This window comes from Artibeus jamaicensis, unplaced genomic scaffold (assembly GCF_021234435.1).
Source record: "Artibeus jamaicensis isolate MK-2021 breed Jamaican fruit bat unplaced genomic scaffold, CSHL_Jam_final scaffold_1019, whole genome shotgun sequence".
NCBI lineage: Eukaryota > Metazoa > Chordata > Mammalia > Chiroptera > Phyllostomidae > Artibeus > Artibeus jamaicensis.
This window is the reverse complement of record NW_026522025.1, coordinates 15271181-15290592: the sequence shown is the minus strand read 5'-3', so window position 1 is coordinate 15290592 and position 19412 is coordinate 15271181. Positions and strand designations below refer to the sequence as shown.

The following is a 19412-nucleotide window of genomic DNA, read 5'->3' as shown; positions in this document are numbered from 1 at the left end:
ACACACAGTTAACAGCTCCAGATTTGGGCCCTTTCCTGCATACCTACTCAGGATGAGCAGAAACAACGCTCTCAGTCTATACATAGATGAAAATCTAAACTGCTTAGGAAAAAGTTAAAGTGTATCCTGCACAATTAGTTTGTCTCTGGGTCAAAATGCACTGTAACACTAGCTGTCCGAACTCACAGACACCACGACAGACAGTTCTACAGTGGACAGGTACCTTCAGCCACGTGGGAAGCAAGGTAAGTCCACTTTCATACATGGAACCCTGCCATGAAACCTCTGTAGATGAGTCTGCAAAAGCATTGTCGCTGGAGATGGGCTTCATTGGATTTTGATAAACTGAAATATGCTTAAGTACATTAAACCTGTTGTGTAGCTCTGTTTTAACAGTCATTTATAAACATTAAGAGGGGTATACTACCACCTATAGTTTGTAGAACTACGTCAGTGAAACACAAATTTCAACTTCAGTCATCCAAAAGACAATAATTTGGAAGCTAAATCAGCCATGTAAAAATAGAGTGGGTCCACAGACACAAGGTTTTAAAGTAATCAATCTGAGTTTGAAATAAAATCAGGTTCAGGTCTCTAAGGACTGAATGCAAACAGCAACTTGGATCCCTATAGCACTGGTATAATAAGGAGTTTTCAAATTGGTGACCACAATTAGTAGGGAAAACCTGGGGAACATTTCCAAATAGTAAACCTAGCAGCTGGATAATAATTTCCAATTGCCCATGAAACTGCACATCCTGTTTCAGAGAACTAGCATTCATTTGAATGTAGCTTTTTTCAAGTGGGTCTGCATTATTTCCTGAGAAATCAAAATTTAATAATTCCCCTTTCCTAATAATCATGACCAGAGATATTTATGGTGTTTCCAATTGAGAAACAAAGAGGGTACAAGCACTGATAAATAACTTTATATGACTTGGAATGGTGGTGGTAAAGGAGAACCTGGGGAGCTCTGGTACAAAGCCCTGAGCTAGAGTGGACAAGTCTGCAGACTCATAGCTAGGTTCATCAATGCAGCATGTGCTTACTCCATGCCAGCAATGCGTCAGGCCCCTGGGTGCAAGCTACCAGACATTTAAACTGGTGGTCCCTAGGAGAGCAGAAACACTGAGGTGGCAATGGGGCCTCACAGACAATGAGGGTGGGAAGGGCTTCAGAGAAAGGAAAAAGGACAAGACTCAGGGTGGCAGAGGGAAAGAAGCAAGAAATAGCAATCCAGCCTGGGAGCAGCAGGGAGAGAAAGCAGAGGATAGCTAACAGAGCCTTGTGGAAGTTGGAATGGAGGGGACAAGAGAACCCAGGGAGGGGACCCGGACAGAAGCAAAGAGATGACACAGAAGTAGAGAGTACCTGAGACAGAGTTAACGAGAGGGCTCTGAGCCAGAAGCAAGAGGTGAGGAGAAGCTGGGTCTTCTGAGTCTTTTTTTTCCCCTGCTGAATAGAGCCTTGATTATAGTGTTACCCAATGTCTGGTAAACTTCAGTCTATTTTCTTAACATTTAATGCAAGAACTACATGAATGCTACAGGCACCCCAAAGCTAGGAACCTTGAGTCAGGTGTGGGAGAAAACCTGCTATAGCTGCAATTAACACCCCAATATAGGTAAAGTATTATAAAGGGTGATTTTTCAAAAAAATATTTTTAACCACCAGGTTTATTTTAGTTCCCACTCCAGCCCAATGAGCCTAATGTGAATTCTTTTTTTCAGTAACAGCTGTTCTTTTGGACCTTTTGAATAGGCATCTGATTTAGATCTGAAGGAAGTCATTTTCGAAGTGGGTGTGGACTCCCATAAGCACAACTTGAATAAATCCAAGCCGAGGCACCAGACTTCTTAAAAAATCAAGAAATCTGGGGACCAGCAAGGAATCAGAGTTACTATTAAATCTAAATCCTTGGTGGACACACTTTCTTCCTTCGGGCTGTAAATTCAGGCATAAGTGATTTCAAAACCATTTCCTCCTTCAGGCTGTAAATTCAGGTATAAGTGGTTTCAAGACCATTCCCTACTTGTGAATTTAATATAGAAAATGTATCTGCAGCTCAACTATAAAAGGGGAAAAGCTGCTTTCAGTTTTATTGGATCTCAGCTCCATTATGACTTTGCGGCCTCTGTTGGAAAAAAACATTCTCACATAATGAGTTTTTATATAATTAAATTGGAAATGAAATAACAGTTGATGGCAGCAGCCTCTGCAGAAACTGTCTGGTTTTTGACCCACCATATTGATGACTAGTTTGCCTGCCCAATCTGGGGCAGGGCTTTAGGTGAATGCCATAAATAAGTTTAATATAATCAAGACTGCATTTATGTCCCATGCAATTATTACAGAAAATTATAACAATGAGAGGTCTGAAAAACCCTTTAAGCTATTTTTTCCCTAAGAAAAAATGGGGCTTTAGGAAATCTAACCATAGCTTATATTAAAGTGCAAACTACTGAAAATGATTGTTTAAATACTTACAATTCCATCTCTATCCGGTGAACCTCTGTAACAAAAAGAAATTTGTAGCTATTAGGAAAACGAATTGTTCTTGCTACACAAAGCATCTTAACAAGAAGAAACATTAAGCACCTCTCTCCCCTTTCCCGCATGCACAACACAGTAAACCTATCTAATGCAAACTACATCAAAACACATCATCTAGTGGTATTTGAGTGTGGGGTGTGTGTATGTGTATACAGGAGGGAGATTCTCATTAAAACTTGAAGTCCATGAGGACAAATTGCTGGAGCAGTGTTTTGGTTGCCTTTTAGAGAAGAGCTCATTAAGCGTCTGCCCCAGTCTAGACGGCTCCATTTAAAACTGTTGCAGGGAATGCAAACCAGTTTGCCCTCTCTCATCTTCTCCCCTGTGAGGGGTCTTGAATTTCTACCCTGAGAAGGAACTTCTATGGTGTTGTTGAACTTACTTTGAGAATCTGTATTTTCTTCCATATTTCTCTATTGACTCTTCCTTTGATTATAGGAAAGTAGGAAATGGAGGGCAGTGTTTCCGAAGGGCTCACTCTGATGACCGAAAGGTAGTTGGAAGGGTAGCACGGTGGCACTGTGCTCCAGATGCTTCTGAGTAAGGGCTCTAGAATAGGATGAATCTGAGTGTTCAGACTCTGTCCACCACTTATTATTTCTGAGACCTCGAACACATTACCTAACCCCTGTAAGCCAGTTTAAATAAAATAATGTATAAAGAATTTATAAAAGTTCCTGATACACAGTAAGTATTCAAAAATGTTGGCTATCACTGTTGTTTCTTCTGTGACGTCTCTGCACTAGGAACACGAAACTGTTCATCTGCAGCCACATTAGACTTTGTAGCAACAGAGGAAGGCTCTCATTATTGTTATTTTGAAAAACTGAATTGGAGGAGCCAGAGGAAGGGAGAAGCAAGAAGGTGGACTGTGAAATCTTGAGGAGTTTGGTATGGTTGAAACTTTCTGTAGGAGGTGGGACCAGGTAATGAAATTATTTATTTATGGCTTCAGAGGGTGGGCAGAGAGAGAAATGCAGAGAGTTAGTGGGACATCTCCCAGGTTTCAAGATGGGACAACCCTTCCTCATCAATAACCCCTTCTACATTAGCAGAATATTTTTACTTGGGTTACAAAACACTTAGTGGAGGTGCATCATTTTTCATAACCAGTTCTGTGTTCATGTGGATGAAGAGGATAGAAGCAGAGAGGATACTGACATTGAAAGACCACTGGAGTTCAAAGAGGGTCTTCTAACATTCCCTGGCTATGAGAATTAGTTAAAGAAATTTCATCTAAAATAGAAGAATAGGAAGAGTCTTAACTGATAAAAGTTATATCTCATTGAACAAATAGTGAGTGCTTATAATGGGCCAGGCACTAGGCTAGGGTCCAGGGATAAAATAAATGAAGACACGCTCATCATAGATGAGAGAGGCAAGTAAGCCAGTGAGTTATCATGGCCACAATAGGCTCAGGTTGGTAGGAAAGCACAAAGGAAAGATACCAACTCACACTCACTAAAACCAACTTTTCTTTTCAGAGCTATTGGGTTGGCCATAAAGTCTGTTTAGTTTTTTTCCATGAAATAAAAGACACATGTTTCGTTTTCACCAATAACATTATTGATATGGATATTTTGAGTATGTCGGCTATCTCCCACATGGTAGAATGTTGATTCTTCTCAATTCATGTCTTGATTTGATCACCATTAACTTCAACTGGTCTACCTGACCATAGGGCATCATCCAGTGAGAAATCTCCAGCACGAAACTTTGCAAATAACTTTTGATATGTTCAGTCATAGCACCTTCTCCACACACTGCATAAATCTGTTTTGCATTTCAGTTGCATTTTCACCTTCCTTGAAATAATAAAGCATAATATGCTGAAAATGTTGCATATTTTCTTCCATCTTTGATATTAAAATGGCTACAAAAAATTCACCAATTTTGATAAGTTTTTAAAAATGCATGCTTATATGACAGCTTCCACAATACAATCTAACAAAATTGTTTCAAATGAAGTTAAAGACAACTAGGTGCTACTAGAGCCATCTTACAGAAAAAACAAATGAACTTTCTGGCCAACCCAATGTATGTAGCGAAAACGAGCATTTCTTCCTCGAATTTTAGCTTCTGCTAAAGGAAATGATTGTAGCAATTTTTGCATAGGATAAACCCAAAGGCACTGAAACTTGTGGGGATATCTTTGGGGGTAGTAAGTAATAGACGGGGAAAAGACAGTCTGTGGAGACAGGCCTGGCTGTAGTGCTGCCCTCCACTGGTCCAGATACAAGGGCATATCCATACGGGATCTTACATGAGAGGCCACTTGATCTCCTGCATATTGCCTCATAAGGATGGCATGTCAAAATTTTAAATCAGAATAACTGTAATTGTATATAGCAGCGTTGGTGTATTCTGATCCTTTGTCTTACCTACTGATAGAAATGGGGCTGGTGCCTCCTAGTGTGGTGGCAGTCAGCATGGCAGGTAAGAGCTCTGGCTCTAGTGCCAGACACCTGGGTTCAATCAGCCTATATTTTGTAGCTGTACAATCTGGGGCATATCACTTCACCCCTTTCTGTCTCAGTTTTCTCATCTATAAAATGGCCATGGTAATAACATATACATACACCCCAAAGGACAAGTAGAGAATTCAATGAGTTCATATAAATGAAGAGTCTTAGATAGTGTTTAGAAGATAGTAAATGCTCACTAAATGTCACCTAGGGTAAAATCACTACATAATATGACCTAGGATGGGGCACAGAGAGATTTTAGCAGCATCAGACGCTTGGGCATGCATTCTCAATTCACTTCATAACCCTTTTTACGAAATTTCATGTTTTATTTTGAAATGACTTAAAAATTGAATAGCAGGCCCATTATATTTATTGAGTTCTATTTTAAAATTAATCATCGACCATGGGCCCTTTGCCTTTGTTTTAAAAAGTGCTAGTTACCTCCTGCAACTACTGCCTTTTCTCTGTTATCTTCTTATTGGCCTTGATGATAATTTTGCCCATCTAGTCTTTTTCTTCTGGGTGATATAAGCCTAGGCACTTGATTCTGGACTAAAATACTGGTTTCAAATCTTATTTCTGGGTAGCATTCAGCAAATTACTTACTCCCTTTTGGCATTGATTTCTCACCTCTAAAACTGAGATATGATTTCTAGCCTTACTGAATTACTGTGAGGATTAAAAGGAGTATCAATACATATAATTTATCCTGCACAGGGCCTCCCACTTAGCACAGGCTCTTTCTTTTCCTCTCTCTACCAGGCACTGTAATGATGATTAAATCAGGAAGCTCTGGTTCTAATCCCACTCTGTATCTAAGGAGGTAGGATTGGCTGAAGTGGGGGCTGGTAGTACCAAGTAGGTGGTGTGGTAACCCTGAGGGGGTTGCAACAGCTCTGAAAACAGTTTGTGTCAACAAAGTTTCAATGATGGCAGGCTACCCTTACCTAAAGCTAAAGGGACGGCAAACTTCCAGAGCATTTCGCCAACCTTTTGCAAGAATGATATATGACCCAATTAGAGATCAGGGGCTCAGGAAGAGCAAAGGCTTAGACTAAAGTGTTGGTCCTCTGACTGTCATTGCCAGTGGAACCAATTTTCTGGCTAATTTGCTATCATATAAGTGTTTTGGGGTGCTCCAATGATAAGTTAAAGAGACACGCTTGGGATTCTACAAGCAAACGTTTCATCAGAGTATTTCAGAGAGATATTGGGCATCCACCCAAATCCATGAGGAAAAATTCCTTATTTCCATACCTTTAGAAATGGTAATGGAAGAGCAGTGCTTTGGCCATAAGAAAATTAGCTCACCCTGCTCTGGGGAGGCTGTTTGACCTCCTTTCCCTTTTGAAGAAATTTTTTTTGTTTTTTAATTTTCTTCACACACCAGAGATTATGTGAAGTCAGTTACAGACACCGTTTTCAAAGAAAAATAGATTTGGTTTCTGCTAATGTTCTCCTGAGATGTGTCTAATGATGTCCCACACAACCCATGGCACGTTGTAGGTGACAGCAGAAGTTACTGACAGACTGTACAGGGTCTGGCTCTTTGGGGAAACTGGATTCTGTCTAGTGTAACCAAGGCCACGGAAGGAAAAGTGGACTCCCAAGGCTGTGGGGATGTTGGCAATGCTGGAAGCAGAGCCGGTCTTCAGACTCCAGTGAAAGGACCATCACTTGTTCGGCGGGTTGTTTAGAGAATGGCAACTTTCTAAGAAATAATAGTAATTATGTTGTCCTTAAAAAACTCCTAATTCAATTGTTCAGAAAAACAGGACTAGAGTAAATGTGAATTCCATGAAATAATTTTTTTTACTAAAAGAAAAAGCACAAGGAAAATTAAGAACAGGTAGCTTAATATTTGATATCTAGATTTTAAAAATTGCTTTTATTTCCCCCAATCCTTTACACTCTCTGGCAAAAAAACTTTCGAGGGGTCAAGGTTGCCCACTGCCTGCAGAAGGAAGCCCAGACACCACAGCCTGGCACGTCCTCTCTGGTTCTGATCTGCTTTCCAGACATGCCCTTGGTTTTCAACTTTACCTGTAACTGACATGTAGGCAAACTGCTTATTTTGCATTAAATACCAAAAGACTTTTCCACCCTCCTGCTTTGGAGGTTGTTGTTCCTTTTGCGTGAAATGCCTGTTCTTAAGATGAAGGTCAAACTTAAAGCTCCTTCCTCCCTAAAACTTCATTGATCATCTGTCCAAATGTGAGCTTTCCCACCTTCAAATTTCCATGAATTCCATTTTTAATTGCTCACAAGGAACTTATCACGTTTTAATTAGTATTAGTAATATTAAGAGTAGTAGTTGGTGCCATTTACTGAGCATTTACTAAGTACTAGGTACCATACGAGTAATTTCAAATGTCATCTCATTTTGTTATATGGAAGATATTTCAGTTTGTGTGGTAGATATTTTATTCCATGAATTATAAAATCTTGGAGGACAAGGACACAGGTGCAATGCTCACCTGTGCATGGTAAAAATGTAAAGAAAGAAAAGCTAAGGGCAATAAATAAATGTAACCCTCTTCATTTTCAGCTGTGCCCAAACAAGTATTGATTTTCCCATTTTCTAACTTTATTTCATGGATTCCAGCCAAATGATGGGTTTAATGTCTCATTATTTTGATATATAGCAGACCACACCAGCTCTTCACTTTTACATGGCCACAACCCTGCAGGTGAGTAGTGGTGTTCTCCTCTCACTGGTCTTGCGCTGGACTCCTAAGTTCTTACCCATCCTACTTCCCATGTGTGAGTTACCTGCCTGGCTCAAAAATGCACCTGAAATTGTGTGTCAAAGCTAGATACTCTAAAGGAGAACCTGAGATGGTCAAATAAATGCAATAAAACTGCTGTATCATTGGAGATTTTTGAGATGGCTTTATCAGTGTCTATGGGCAATTGGTTATCTTGGGTGTGATCATTTAAACGTGTAAAAGTATCTACAGGGTTGTTTTTAGCACTGGCTTCTTATTTGCAGAGAAACAGCCTATCATTCCTGTTCATTCTGTTGGTTGATTTACAGTTCTGCTTGTACAAAATCTTGGCATCTCAAGCAAAAGCTTTGGAATGTTATCTAGACTAATTTCTGTTTCTGGCGTGGTCTAATCTATCTAAACAGGTGTTTGCTTCTTCATTTCAGTTGCTTGGGCAACCCCAGAGGTGTAAATGAATACTTTTAGTCCCCACAGAAGTTATAATAACACTTCCTGCCTCCCAGGACTTCTGGAAAGTGTAGTTATCAGGTTATAAAATAATAACATGATGAAAAATTAAACACCTGATGAAAAGTCTTTGTCTTTGTAGCATAAATCTAAGAACTGTTTATGCCAAACAGCTACAGTTTGCCCAGAAATAGAATATTACATTTTATCCAAGAGGACTCTGTGTACTCTAAAAATGACAATGACAACAGCATTCTTTGTCAAATAGCTCCTTTGCGGAGGCAAACTTTTAAGGTACTTACGTAGAGTCAGTGTCCTTTTCTTTCTTTCGTATTCCAAAGGCCTTCCTTGTACGTTTTTTCAATCCTGTGGGAAAATAACAAAGGGTCAAAGAAATCTATTTTCTATTTGAATGTTTCTGGCAATATTCATATGAAAATATTTTTAAAAGTTGCAACACATCCCTTAAATTCAAATGTTCAAAAGCAGTGAAAGATCCTTCAGTTGGATGTATATGTATCGTGAGTGCATGCATATGGTTACTATTGTTTTTTTTCAATCGATGTCTATCAGAGATTCAGCACTGTAAGTGCCCAGCACCATAAGCAACTTAAGTATGTAAAAGAATGAAAGGGAGATCAGAGCATGGTATTGAAAAAATTGCAGGCTTTTCTTAGAATGTTATTATTCATTACTCTAATTGGTCCTGCCAAGAAACCAAATTCAAATGTAGCAGAATAGTGATTTCCAGGTTAGTCACATTCTTGAGACAGGTAATTCCAAGACACCAACTATGTAAACCATACCAAGAGAGCTACACTGACCTGACACATATTGGTATCCCATATTCCCATCTCATCTTTTTCTGTTTCCTCAGTTCTGTGGCTAGACTGAATTATCAGCCATTCTTTGACTTACCCCAACATCTGTACTCTAGCATCCCCTTTTTCCTTTTCCTTACCTCTGGTTGAAGTGCTTTTCCTATTTTGTTGCTATTCAGAATTTTAATTCAACCTTCAAGGCCTAGCCAAATGTCACCTCCTCAGAGAGGATGTCTCAGTCCTAATGGTGTAAGAAATGAATGATTCTGTGCTTCCCCAAAGTGTTGCTCTTATATGTATTGTAATAGATCAAACTGTTCCACTTAATATTTCCTGTATCAGCTTCCCTGATAGGCTGTCAGCCTTCTTATGACAGAGGTCAAGGTTCCTACATTTGTATGTCCCCTACACGTGATACAAGTATTAGGTCCCCTACACCTAACACTAATACAAGTATTTGATTTATTCATTTGAAATATCTTCCAGGCAGCATTGTTCAGGCAGTGCTGGGGTACAGAAGACTCCTTTCTTCCATCCAGGAAACACAGGCCCAGTCTCGATTTTGCCATTCTTAAGGATAAGAAGGGCTTTGTTTGAGATTCCCATTTCCAGAGCATTCCATAGTTACTTCTGTGACTTATGTTTCTTATGTTAATGAGCATTACTCAAACATGCTAAATGCCTATATATTCAAAACCTTAGTTTTTTTTCCGGTGATTTGTAAAGTCTTTTTGACAAATTGGATTGGAAAAGTAACTGAGTTTCAGGATTTGTTTGGCACTATCAGGTGGAACAAAGGGGAAAACATTGACAGAATGAGTGATTTGATGATACCTTCTTCCAAAACATGTGAGTCAGCCCAAACTGCTCAGATTATCTGAGTCATTCATTATTTGGCTTTCAGGGTACTACTCAGATATAATCTCCAAAATACCTCTGTTCTGATTTTGTACTTTCATAATCATTTTATATAAAACATTTAGGTCTTTAAAATGTCAATGTTTATTTTAAAAAAAACCTCCCACATAAAAACTATTTTTCATTTCTCTACACAGGAGAAGTTTTTAGAAAAATAAAGTTATTGACATTTGAAAAGCTACTCACCCATAATATTTAGGAACACCTTCCCTCTCATCATTTTTTAACTTTGATGGTTAAAAACTTTCTTCCCTCTCATTTCTAATTGTCTTATCTCCTTACAGGGACAAAAATATCAGTTACAATCATCATTTTTTCCTTTAATTTTCCTTGGGTTTTGAGTCTCTAAATTGGTTTCTCCATGGTCCCAATTTAGCTTTGGTTTCACAATGAATGCCATATTCACCAATAGCTACTGGTTTTTATGGGGCCATAAAACAAATTCTATTATTATCATGTTTTCCAATCACTTTATTTTTTATAACTTTATCATGATTAAGAAATAGCATGTCCTACCAAACAGATCAGAAAATACACATGGATTCCAGTAATTCTTGTATTAAATTAGTAACAGAGCAGGCAATAGTAGTTTTCCATAGACTGTCCTGTTTTTGACCACCAATTTGGACAATAGCCAATAGGAACTAGGTCATGAACATCACGAGTTGTCCATTTTCCAGTGAAAAGTGTACTGGAGTGGGATCTAGGAGACATAGGGTCCATTCCAGGATCATTTCTAATTGTGGAGCTGAATACAAGTTACATTCATTTTGCATTGTGATCTCTCATTCTATAACAAATCAGCCAGTAAAAAGGATCAAAGAATTTACACACATTCCCAAAATGCTATGCTAATCCATAGCTTTATTTTCATTGAAAGTCATGTTTTCCATGCACAGAATACAGCTATACGTGAAAGGTATACAAGGATGCACCAAAGATGTGACATTCCAGAAAATCAAAACAAATCCAATTGTTGAATAAAAAAAAAAAAATCACTGAAAACTTTCCCCCTTAAAAAATGGAAAGGTTTGGGAAGTTTAGAAAAGCAGAAAAAAAATATAGAAGACAAAAGCAAACGAAGTATAAAATGTAAAAGTCATATCTCAGCGGCTCTTTGAGAAAATGAAGGAAGAAATAATCATACCCCGGCCAAGATGGAGGCATAGGTGGAAACACTGTACCTCTTCGCACAACCAAGTTTAAAGACAACAAAAATTTAGTAACAAAAACGGAACCAAAACAGACAGAAAATTGAACTATACAGATCTGACAACAACGAACCATTCAGCCACACCGGTAAGAGGGGCGGAGTCAGCGACTGGTGGAGTGGGGTCCCCACAAGGAAAAGCAGCAGGACTGACCCAGGCCTGCAGGTGGCAGTTGGTGGATCCCAGGTGTGGGGTAGCAACGGGCAGACCCAGTGAAGGTGAACAGCGGCTAGCTGACCACGGTCACACAGTCACACGCAGATAAACCAGGCAAAGGAGCGAGCAGTGAGACAGACAGCACAGACCAGGGCCCCAGCCACAGGAATTAAAGCCTAAAAGCACCAACTGAAAAAACTTTCGGGGGTTCAGGTGCTGGGAAAAGCTCCCAGGCTCACGGAGAGTTTTCTGGAGAGACCCACAGGGCCCTGGAGGGTGCACAAGCACACACACCCAGAACCAGTACCAGAAGGGCCCAATTTGCTTGTGGGAAGTGGCAGCGGGGACTGAAATCAGAGAGAGAGCAGAGCAAGCACCATTGTCCCTCTCTGACCCCGCCCCCACATACAGCATCACCACCCGGCAAGTGGGTTGCCCAGCCCTGGTGAACACCTAAGGCTCTGCCCCTCATATGTAACAGGTGCAAACAGACAAAAGCATTATGGCTGAAGAAGAAGAACAGCTCAAAGTCCCAGAGCCAATACTTCTAAGCGACCAAGAGACAGCCAACCTATCAGATGCACAGTTCAAAACACTGGCGATCAGGATGCTCACAGAACTGGTGGATTTTAGTTACAAATTAGATGAAAAAATGAAGGCTACACTAATTGAAATGAAGGAAAATGCACAGGGAACCAATACTGATGGAAAGGAGACTGGGATTAAAATCAATCGAGTGGACTAAAAGGAAGAAAAAAATAACCAGACAGAAAAGAATGAAGAAACAAGAATTCAAAAAAATGAGGAGAGGCTTAGGAACCTCCAGGACATCTTTAAATGTTCCAACATCCAAATTATAGGGGTACCAGAAGGAGAAGAGGAAGAGCAACAAGTGGAAAACTTATTTGAACACATAAAGGAGAACTTCCCCAATCTGGCAAAGGAAATAGACTTCCAGGAAGTCCAGGAAACTCAGAGTCCCAAAGAACTTGGACCCAAGGAGAAACACACCAAGGTACATCATAGTTACATTATCCAAGATTAAAGATAAGGAGAGAATTCTAGAAGCAACAACAAAAAAAAGGAGGCAGTTAACTACAAAGGAATTCCCATCAGACTATCAGCTGATTTATCAAAAGAGACCTTACAATCAAGAAGGGGCTGGAAAGAAGTATTCCAAGTCATGAAAGGCAAGGACCTATCTCCAAGATTGCTCTATCCAGCAAAGCTTTCATTTAGAATGGAAGGACAGATAAAGCGCTTCTCAGATAAGGCCAAATTCAAGGAGTTCATCACCACCAAGCCCTTATTATATGAAATGTTAAAGGGACTTATCTAAGAAAAAGAAGATAACAAAGATGAACGGTGAAAGGACAGAAAACTCACAGTTATTAAGAACCACACCTAAAACAAAAGCAAACTAAGTGGACAGCTAGATCAGGAGCAGAACCATAGAAATGGAGATCACATGAAGGTTTAGCAACAGGGGAGTGGGAGAAGAAGGTACAGAGAATAAGTAGCATAGACAGTAGGTAGAAAATAGACGAGGGGGGCAAGAATAGTATGGGAAATATAGAAGCTAAAGAACTTGTGAACTTGTGACACATGGACATGAACTAAAGGGGGGAATGGTAGGGGAGGGGGTGTGCAGGGTGGAGGGGAATGAAGGGGGAAATGGGACAACTGGCATAATCAATAAAATATATTTAAAAAGGAAATAATCATACCAACTGTGTTAAAGTGAATGAGGAGGTGTGCACCTGTCTTTTGAGAGTTTATTTTAAAAATTCAAAGAAAGTCTTTGAAAAAAAAGCAATGACAGTCAAAGACCTTCCAGAAATAACAAATTTAAGACACTATGATAACTTGATAAGCTTAAAAAAACACACTGCATCAAATGATTCATTCATGACCCTAGAACTCCATAAAAAATTTAAAATCAGCCCTGGCTCAGGAGGGAGGGGGTGCAGGGGGAACAGGAACCATATATTGATATTTCTCTCTCTCCTTCCTTCCCTCTAAAGATAATAAATAAAAATTGGATTTAATTTTTCCTTTCTACATTGTAATTTGTCCTGGGCTGGGTCGTGAATCTCTTGTCAACTATTTTTTAATAAACATGGGAGGGAAAAATAGTGTTTTTGAGAAATGAAGTGACTTTTCCCTTGCCAATATCAAAACAGAGAGCTGAAAAGGGTAAAAAATGTTACTGTTTTTGATGATCTGGGACTAGAAGGACTCTTTCCCAAGCTGTGGAACTGAGAACTTCTTTCTTATGCATCCAGAACTGCTGTCTTAGATATTGGATTTAGATAAATAGACATTAGATTTCTGCAAGAGCCTGTAGGTTCCATTTTTATATATGTAATCAAACTAATGAAGGTATGCCCAATCATTTAGTTTAAATTTTTTCTAAATACAATGCCCCTTAAAAGCAAATCATTCTCCATCAACTGATAAATGAATAAACAAATGTTGAATACCCACACCATAGAATATCATTCAGCCATAAAAAGGATTGAAGAATTGATATATACTATGACATGAATGAAGCTTAAAAACAGTATGCTAAGTGAAAGAAGCCAGGTATAAAAAGGCACAATTAGTATGACTTTATTTATACAAAATATCCAAAGCAGAATATTTCATTGGTACAGAAAGCACATTAGAAGTTGCCAGGGGCAGGGTGGAGGGGACACAGGGAATGGATGCTTAACAGGTAGGTATAAAGGTGATAAAAAGTTGTGGAACTAGGTAGTAGTGATGATTGAATAACATTGAAAATGTACTAAATACCACAAAATTGCACACTTTAAAATGGCCAAAATAGGAAATTTTATGTTATGTGTATTTTACTACACACACGAAAAAAAACACAGACTAGTTCGAGCCAGATGCTTCTGTGATAGGAGGGGGGAAGATGAAAGAGAGTGGGGAAGGAAAAAAAGAAACAGAATCTGTGGACACGTAGAAGGGAGCAGAATGCACGGCCTTCTTTGAAATCCAAAGAGCTGGGATCAAATCCCAGTTTGACCTTCTGCTGGTTGTAATTTGCAGCAAAATTAATAGAGAATCTATGAGGTATTGTGTTACTTTTTATATTAGATTCATGTCCTCACAGGGCATGAGTGTTGGAGAGACAGACTTAGTTTCTTTCTCTGTAATTGCTAGGAACACGGGGAAGTCAGCGCTTGGTCACTGAGTGCCTCATATATGCCAAGCACTATGCTGAGCACTTTACACAAATTAACTCTTTCAACAAGCCAGGAAGGTATTACTGTCCCCTATTTTGTGGATTAACAAACAGACTTGAAATGCTTCAATTCCTCTTCCGATGTGACTACTCAAACAAGTGATAAGACCAAGAGTTTGAGTCAGGTTTGTTTGGCTCCAAGCTAAGCAACTTCTTACAGGGTGTTCATGATGATTCTCACAGTACCCAGGACAATGCCTGGTACACAGTGGATACAACATCGGTGTTTATTTAGCAATTTTTAAAAAAGGCATTGAAAGTTTATATAATAACTAAAAAAAAAATGAATGACTTTTCCTGATGTTTGCAGTCTATATTCCATTGATGTTGAGTTTTTCAATATTCATTTTTGTATATAGAATTACTAAGGAAGGAGAAGGAGCCCCAAACTACAGAGGACAGACCTATTTGAACACATAGGTATTAGGCCAGAGACCCAGGGTGAGGGGTGTGCTGTGACCCCACCATGTTTTTAGGTGAAGAATGTACACAATGGCACATTGAAAAGCTTGGTTTAGCACAAAACACATATTACAAATAAAAATGAGTAGATATAAATTTATTAAGTACACTTACACTGTTTTAAAAAAATATGTCAGGAACTTAGCCCAACACAATCTTATAAGGCAGGAGCTATTATTGTATTGAGTACGCACCTACTGTGGAGCATGAGGAGTAACTGGTGCCCAGTCGCACAGGTGCTGACTGGCCAACCACTCCTTTAAGTCCCTCTGCCTGATTCCGGAGTCAACGCCCTTCATGTCTTTGGAATATCTTTCTATTACTCATCATAATTCATTTTTACCTCTTATTAATGACAAACAAATATACATGCAAAACAACCCTTGATTTTTTTAAAAATTGGGACATATTTTTAGAAAAATTAGGCTGTATGTATCTCAAACATAAAGACTATATTTTGCATACTTATATCTTTTAATGCTACCCAACTAACACAAAAAGACTCAAACATGTTTGCTAAAAGAATTATTTCTATAATAAGTATAAATTTTTTGTTTGAATCTTCATCAGCTTGGAGGGTTACTCGAAGGTGAATCACATATAATGGAATTACTTACTTTCTGCAAGAACCCAGGCCAAACATTTGGTCTCAGTAATAAAAAACAGGCAGATTTAATTGTCCTGGACATAATGTGCATACTGACAGCAACTCTAGATGGGCAATATCTATTCATTATGTTGTTCAATGTATTTCTGTCAGAAAAGATCATGATGCTTTGCATATCAGCTCTTCCTCTAAGTTTTAAGTATAGGTACTAAAATTTAATTGATATTCTTTGTTATAGAATCTTACAGAAAGATGTAAGCCCGGTTAGGATGAAGGCCAGTCCCGCCCATAAATTTTTAATGATATTCACAATTTTAGACTAAGATATGGAATATACTGAATTAAGGTGAGTACCAGGAAATATGAAGAGTTGAGTTCAGTGTCTAGCTATACTTGGAACATGGTAGTCACTCAACAAATGTTTCCTGGTTGCTCTACATATTTGTAGTTCTAACCAAATTGTTTAAAATTGGCGGGTGTGCAGTCTTTGGTCTCAATGCTTTATCTTCATTTTTATGTGACTAAAAAAAAATAGTCCAGGGGATCTTCATACCTAGCAAGAACAAAGCCTCTTTAGAAGATGCTACCCCAACATTCTGAGCTAAGCCTATTGGGAGAAATGGGCATCTTGGCACACTCCATCAGTACCGAATTGCACAGCAGCCTGATGCTGAGAGCACTTTGAAGTTCACATTCGATATATGGAAGTTCATGTTAGTCCACTAAAATGGAAATTGCTAGGAGGCAATTATGACTTTTAAGGGCTAAAAACAGTAACGACTTTTCTAAGAAAGAAATATTTAATCTTTTGGTAACATGGAAGAAAATGTTAAAGATGGTCATAGAACAGGTTTGTCACATAAAGGACTTAGTGTTTGCTATGCCAATGTTCATGTAATGAAGGAGCTGGAGGAATTAGGAAGAATTCTAAGCAGACAAAAGTTTCTATTAAGCTTTAAGTGCAGGAACAGGATCTATGGGAAGCAGATGTAGTTATAAAGAAAGAAGGAGCTCTGAGCTCTGTAGGACAGGACTGCTTCAAATCTCACCCTTCACCACCTCCTGGGGCCAGTTACTCAACCTCTCTGAACCTCAGTTTTTTCAGGTATATATCATAAAAGGTTTTGTAAAGTTTAAATCACAGCTAAACAACATATGAACTATATTACACATCACTTTATACAGATTTCTTTTGTTTTGTAGTTTTGATTTATAAAGCAACTAGAAATCAGTTATTTTAACTAAGTACATAAGAGTAACTAAATGCATGGTTTTAGCACTTACAGCATCTCCATAGCTTCGTTCTTTTAGAAGCAAAAATACATCGAAATTAGAAAATAATCACAGTTCCAAAATTTCAAGCTTTTCTTGGTTATAGGTATAATAATAACAAAACCAAACTTGATCTCAAGAAATGTAATTTAGTAACTTTTATCATTAAACATAAATGGGGATTAAAAGACTCACAGTAAGAAATAAAACTACGTCCTGTAGCAGGAAAATACAGCATTGACTAAACCTTAACTGTGTACAAGTCTATTACAAACTTTAATTAGCTGGTCTTCCCAGCATGATTTGAAAGTAAGTCTATTCTATTGTACTGGGGTTACTTCTATTATACTTGGGTTAGTATATATAGAATTTGGAGCTTCCAGCTCCCACCTGGTGGAAAGACATATCACCTTGCTTGGAGAGCAACACTTCAAACACCAGTGAAATTAATTGGACCTGTTAATGAGAGCACTGTTCTGTAGAGCAGTTTCTCTCTCATTCTTTCTTTCCCTCTGTCATTCTCTCTCCACATTGATGGAGTCTCTTCTCTCCTCTCATCTCGAGACCCTCCCCAGCCTGACAGTGACATGTACACAGAACCAAAGTTAATGATCCAGCTCAGATGAAATCCAGTTTCCAGACATAAACACATATATTCAACTGAATCTTAATTCTCTAAATTTCATTTTCAAAACATTCCATTTTCAACAAGAAAATAAATCTAAAAGAAAGCAAACTGGAACAGAAACGCTTTTTGTATGCCCTTGCCCTTTTATGTATCATCCAGAAAGAAGCAACTAAGTTGTCACTATATATACCTGTTAGTGCTGTCAGTTAAATTCTTCAAAGGTGGATTTAAAAAGAAAGCTGGAATGTGTCCTACATAGAATTGTTCTGGTTTAATTCTAATCTGCTACATGGGAGCAGAGCAGGAGGCAGGGGAAAAAATGTGATTAGCATGGCTGACCCAGCACGCCACAGGTTATTAGCCAAAGTTATCTAGTAGGAATCATGAAACATCCTTCCAAAGGGAAATGGAAATGGTTAAAGTTAAAAACATGTAGACATGGAGATACTTTTTGAAAAATCAGTTATCAGATAAACATACATAAAATAAAGGTTTTAAAGGGTAACTAAATAAAGAATTTAGCACTAAGTTCTTTTGAGAGGCCTTAAAGGTCTCTGGGATGCATATGGATTGACCCTGCTTGCAAAATTTATAGTAATGATTACGATCATCCATCAATTTATTTACCTTTCCTCCATCTATCTACCTTTCCATCTGGCCACCTACCCACCAACCCATCCATCTATCCTTTGACCATAAATTCCAATAGGTAACAAAGTTCATTGTCATGAAATTATTCCTGTTAGATAATATAAATCTACCAAGTTGCAATGAAAATCTGCTCTTGTTTAGTCTATTCTCTTTGGAGGTAGAAAATAACAATTCAGCCCTCCTGGAAAAAAAGCATTGGTAGGCTTGCAGGTTTACTAAGCCATCCCTTCAATCATCTTCTTAGGCTATATGGTCATATTATTATTCCCTTTCTTTGAATATCTTATATTTCAAACATTTAAATTCATGTTTGTTACTCTACTAATGATTCTATAACTCTAAGTCCTCATATTTTTCTAGCATGCTCAGATGTCAACTTTTCCTATCACTGGTCAGTGTTCTCTTCATCAACCTCCCAGTATTGGGCAGGGATATAATTCAAGCCTTTTATTCAGTGTGTAGAGTAAGCAAATTCCTGAGTATTTGGGATCATTGTCAGAAGACACAATATCTAGTACTGCCCTTGAATTATGTGAGATCAGAGATCAGTTACAAACCCCCTGAAACACCTCCCTTTAATTAGGCAACTATCACACACTTAAGCTCCTCCTTATCTACTTATTAACACACATGCATAATTGTGTGGTGTTTGAGATAAAGAGTGATGTGAGATGAGAACGTCAGGGGCCAGACTGTACAAATTCTTGAAGGTCAAGTTAAGGACTATAGATTTTAAGTGCACTGGGAGGTCACTGAGAATAATGGAACAGGAAAGGAACATCATCTAAATACTTCCCCAATCAGCAATATTTATTACCTAGTACCAGAAAGTTCCAATAAAAATTAATTTTTGTAATGATCACTATGATGTGCTCCATAAATAACTTGCCTTTTCTAGATCATCAAAAGACAACATAATATTGAATATTGTTTTAGTGTTATAAGTATTATGCTGTAGTAATTATTTGAAAACCATTATTTGAGTTAGGTTCTATATAGAAAGTCTAACTAAAGTATTTAATTTACTAAAACAGCAGAATACCCGAGTCTCTCTTACCACTTAAGAGTTTAGCATTTGTAATAGTATGTAAATACAACAATTTTGACAATACTAATTGAGATTCAAACTAAAAGCCTTCTGTTTAAACTCCTATGAGTTTAAACTCCTCATAGAGTTCTGTTATGTTTGTGGTCAGCCCCCAAATCATATAGTCTAGCTATACCACTAACGAGCTG

At 38.2% G+C, this 19412-nt stretch overlaps 1 protein-coding gene across 3 annotated transcripts in view; it reads right to left on the bottom strand.

Annotated features, from left to right (window-relative positions):
• SGIP1 (SH3GL interacting endocytic adaptor 1) overlaps nucleotides 1–19412 on the bottom strand; it is a 197344-nt gene that overhangs the window by 107857 nt on the left and 70075 nt on the right. For 2 of the 3 annotated variants that reach the window (XM_053655629.1, XM_037164907.2), the window contains exons 2-3: nucleotides 8500–8563; nucleotides 2488–2512 (exon numbers count right to left, since the gene is read on the bottom strand). In XM_053655629.1, the coding sequence (XP_053511604.1) occupies nucleotides 2488–2512; nucleotides 8500–8563 (89 nt within the window). Of the gene's footprint in view, nucleotides 1–1371; nucleotides 1453–2487; nucleotides 2513–8499; nucleotides 8564–19412 lie in introns of all 3 variants that reach the window. The other variant, XM_053655628.1, reaches the window with a different exon arrangement.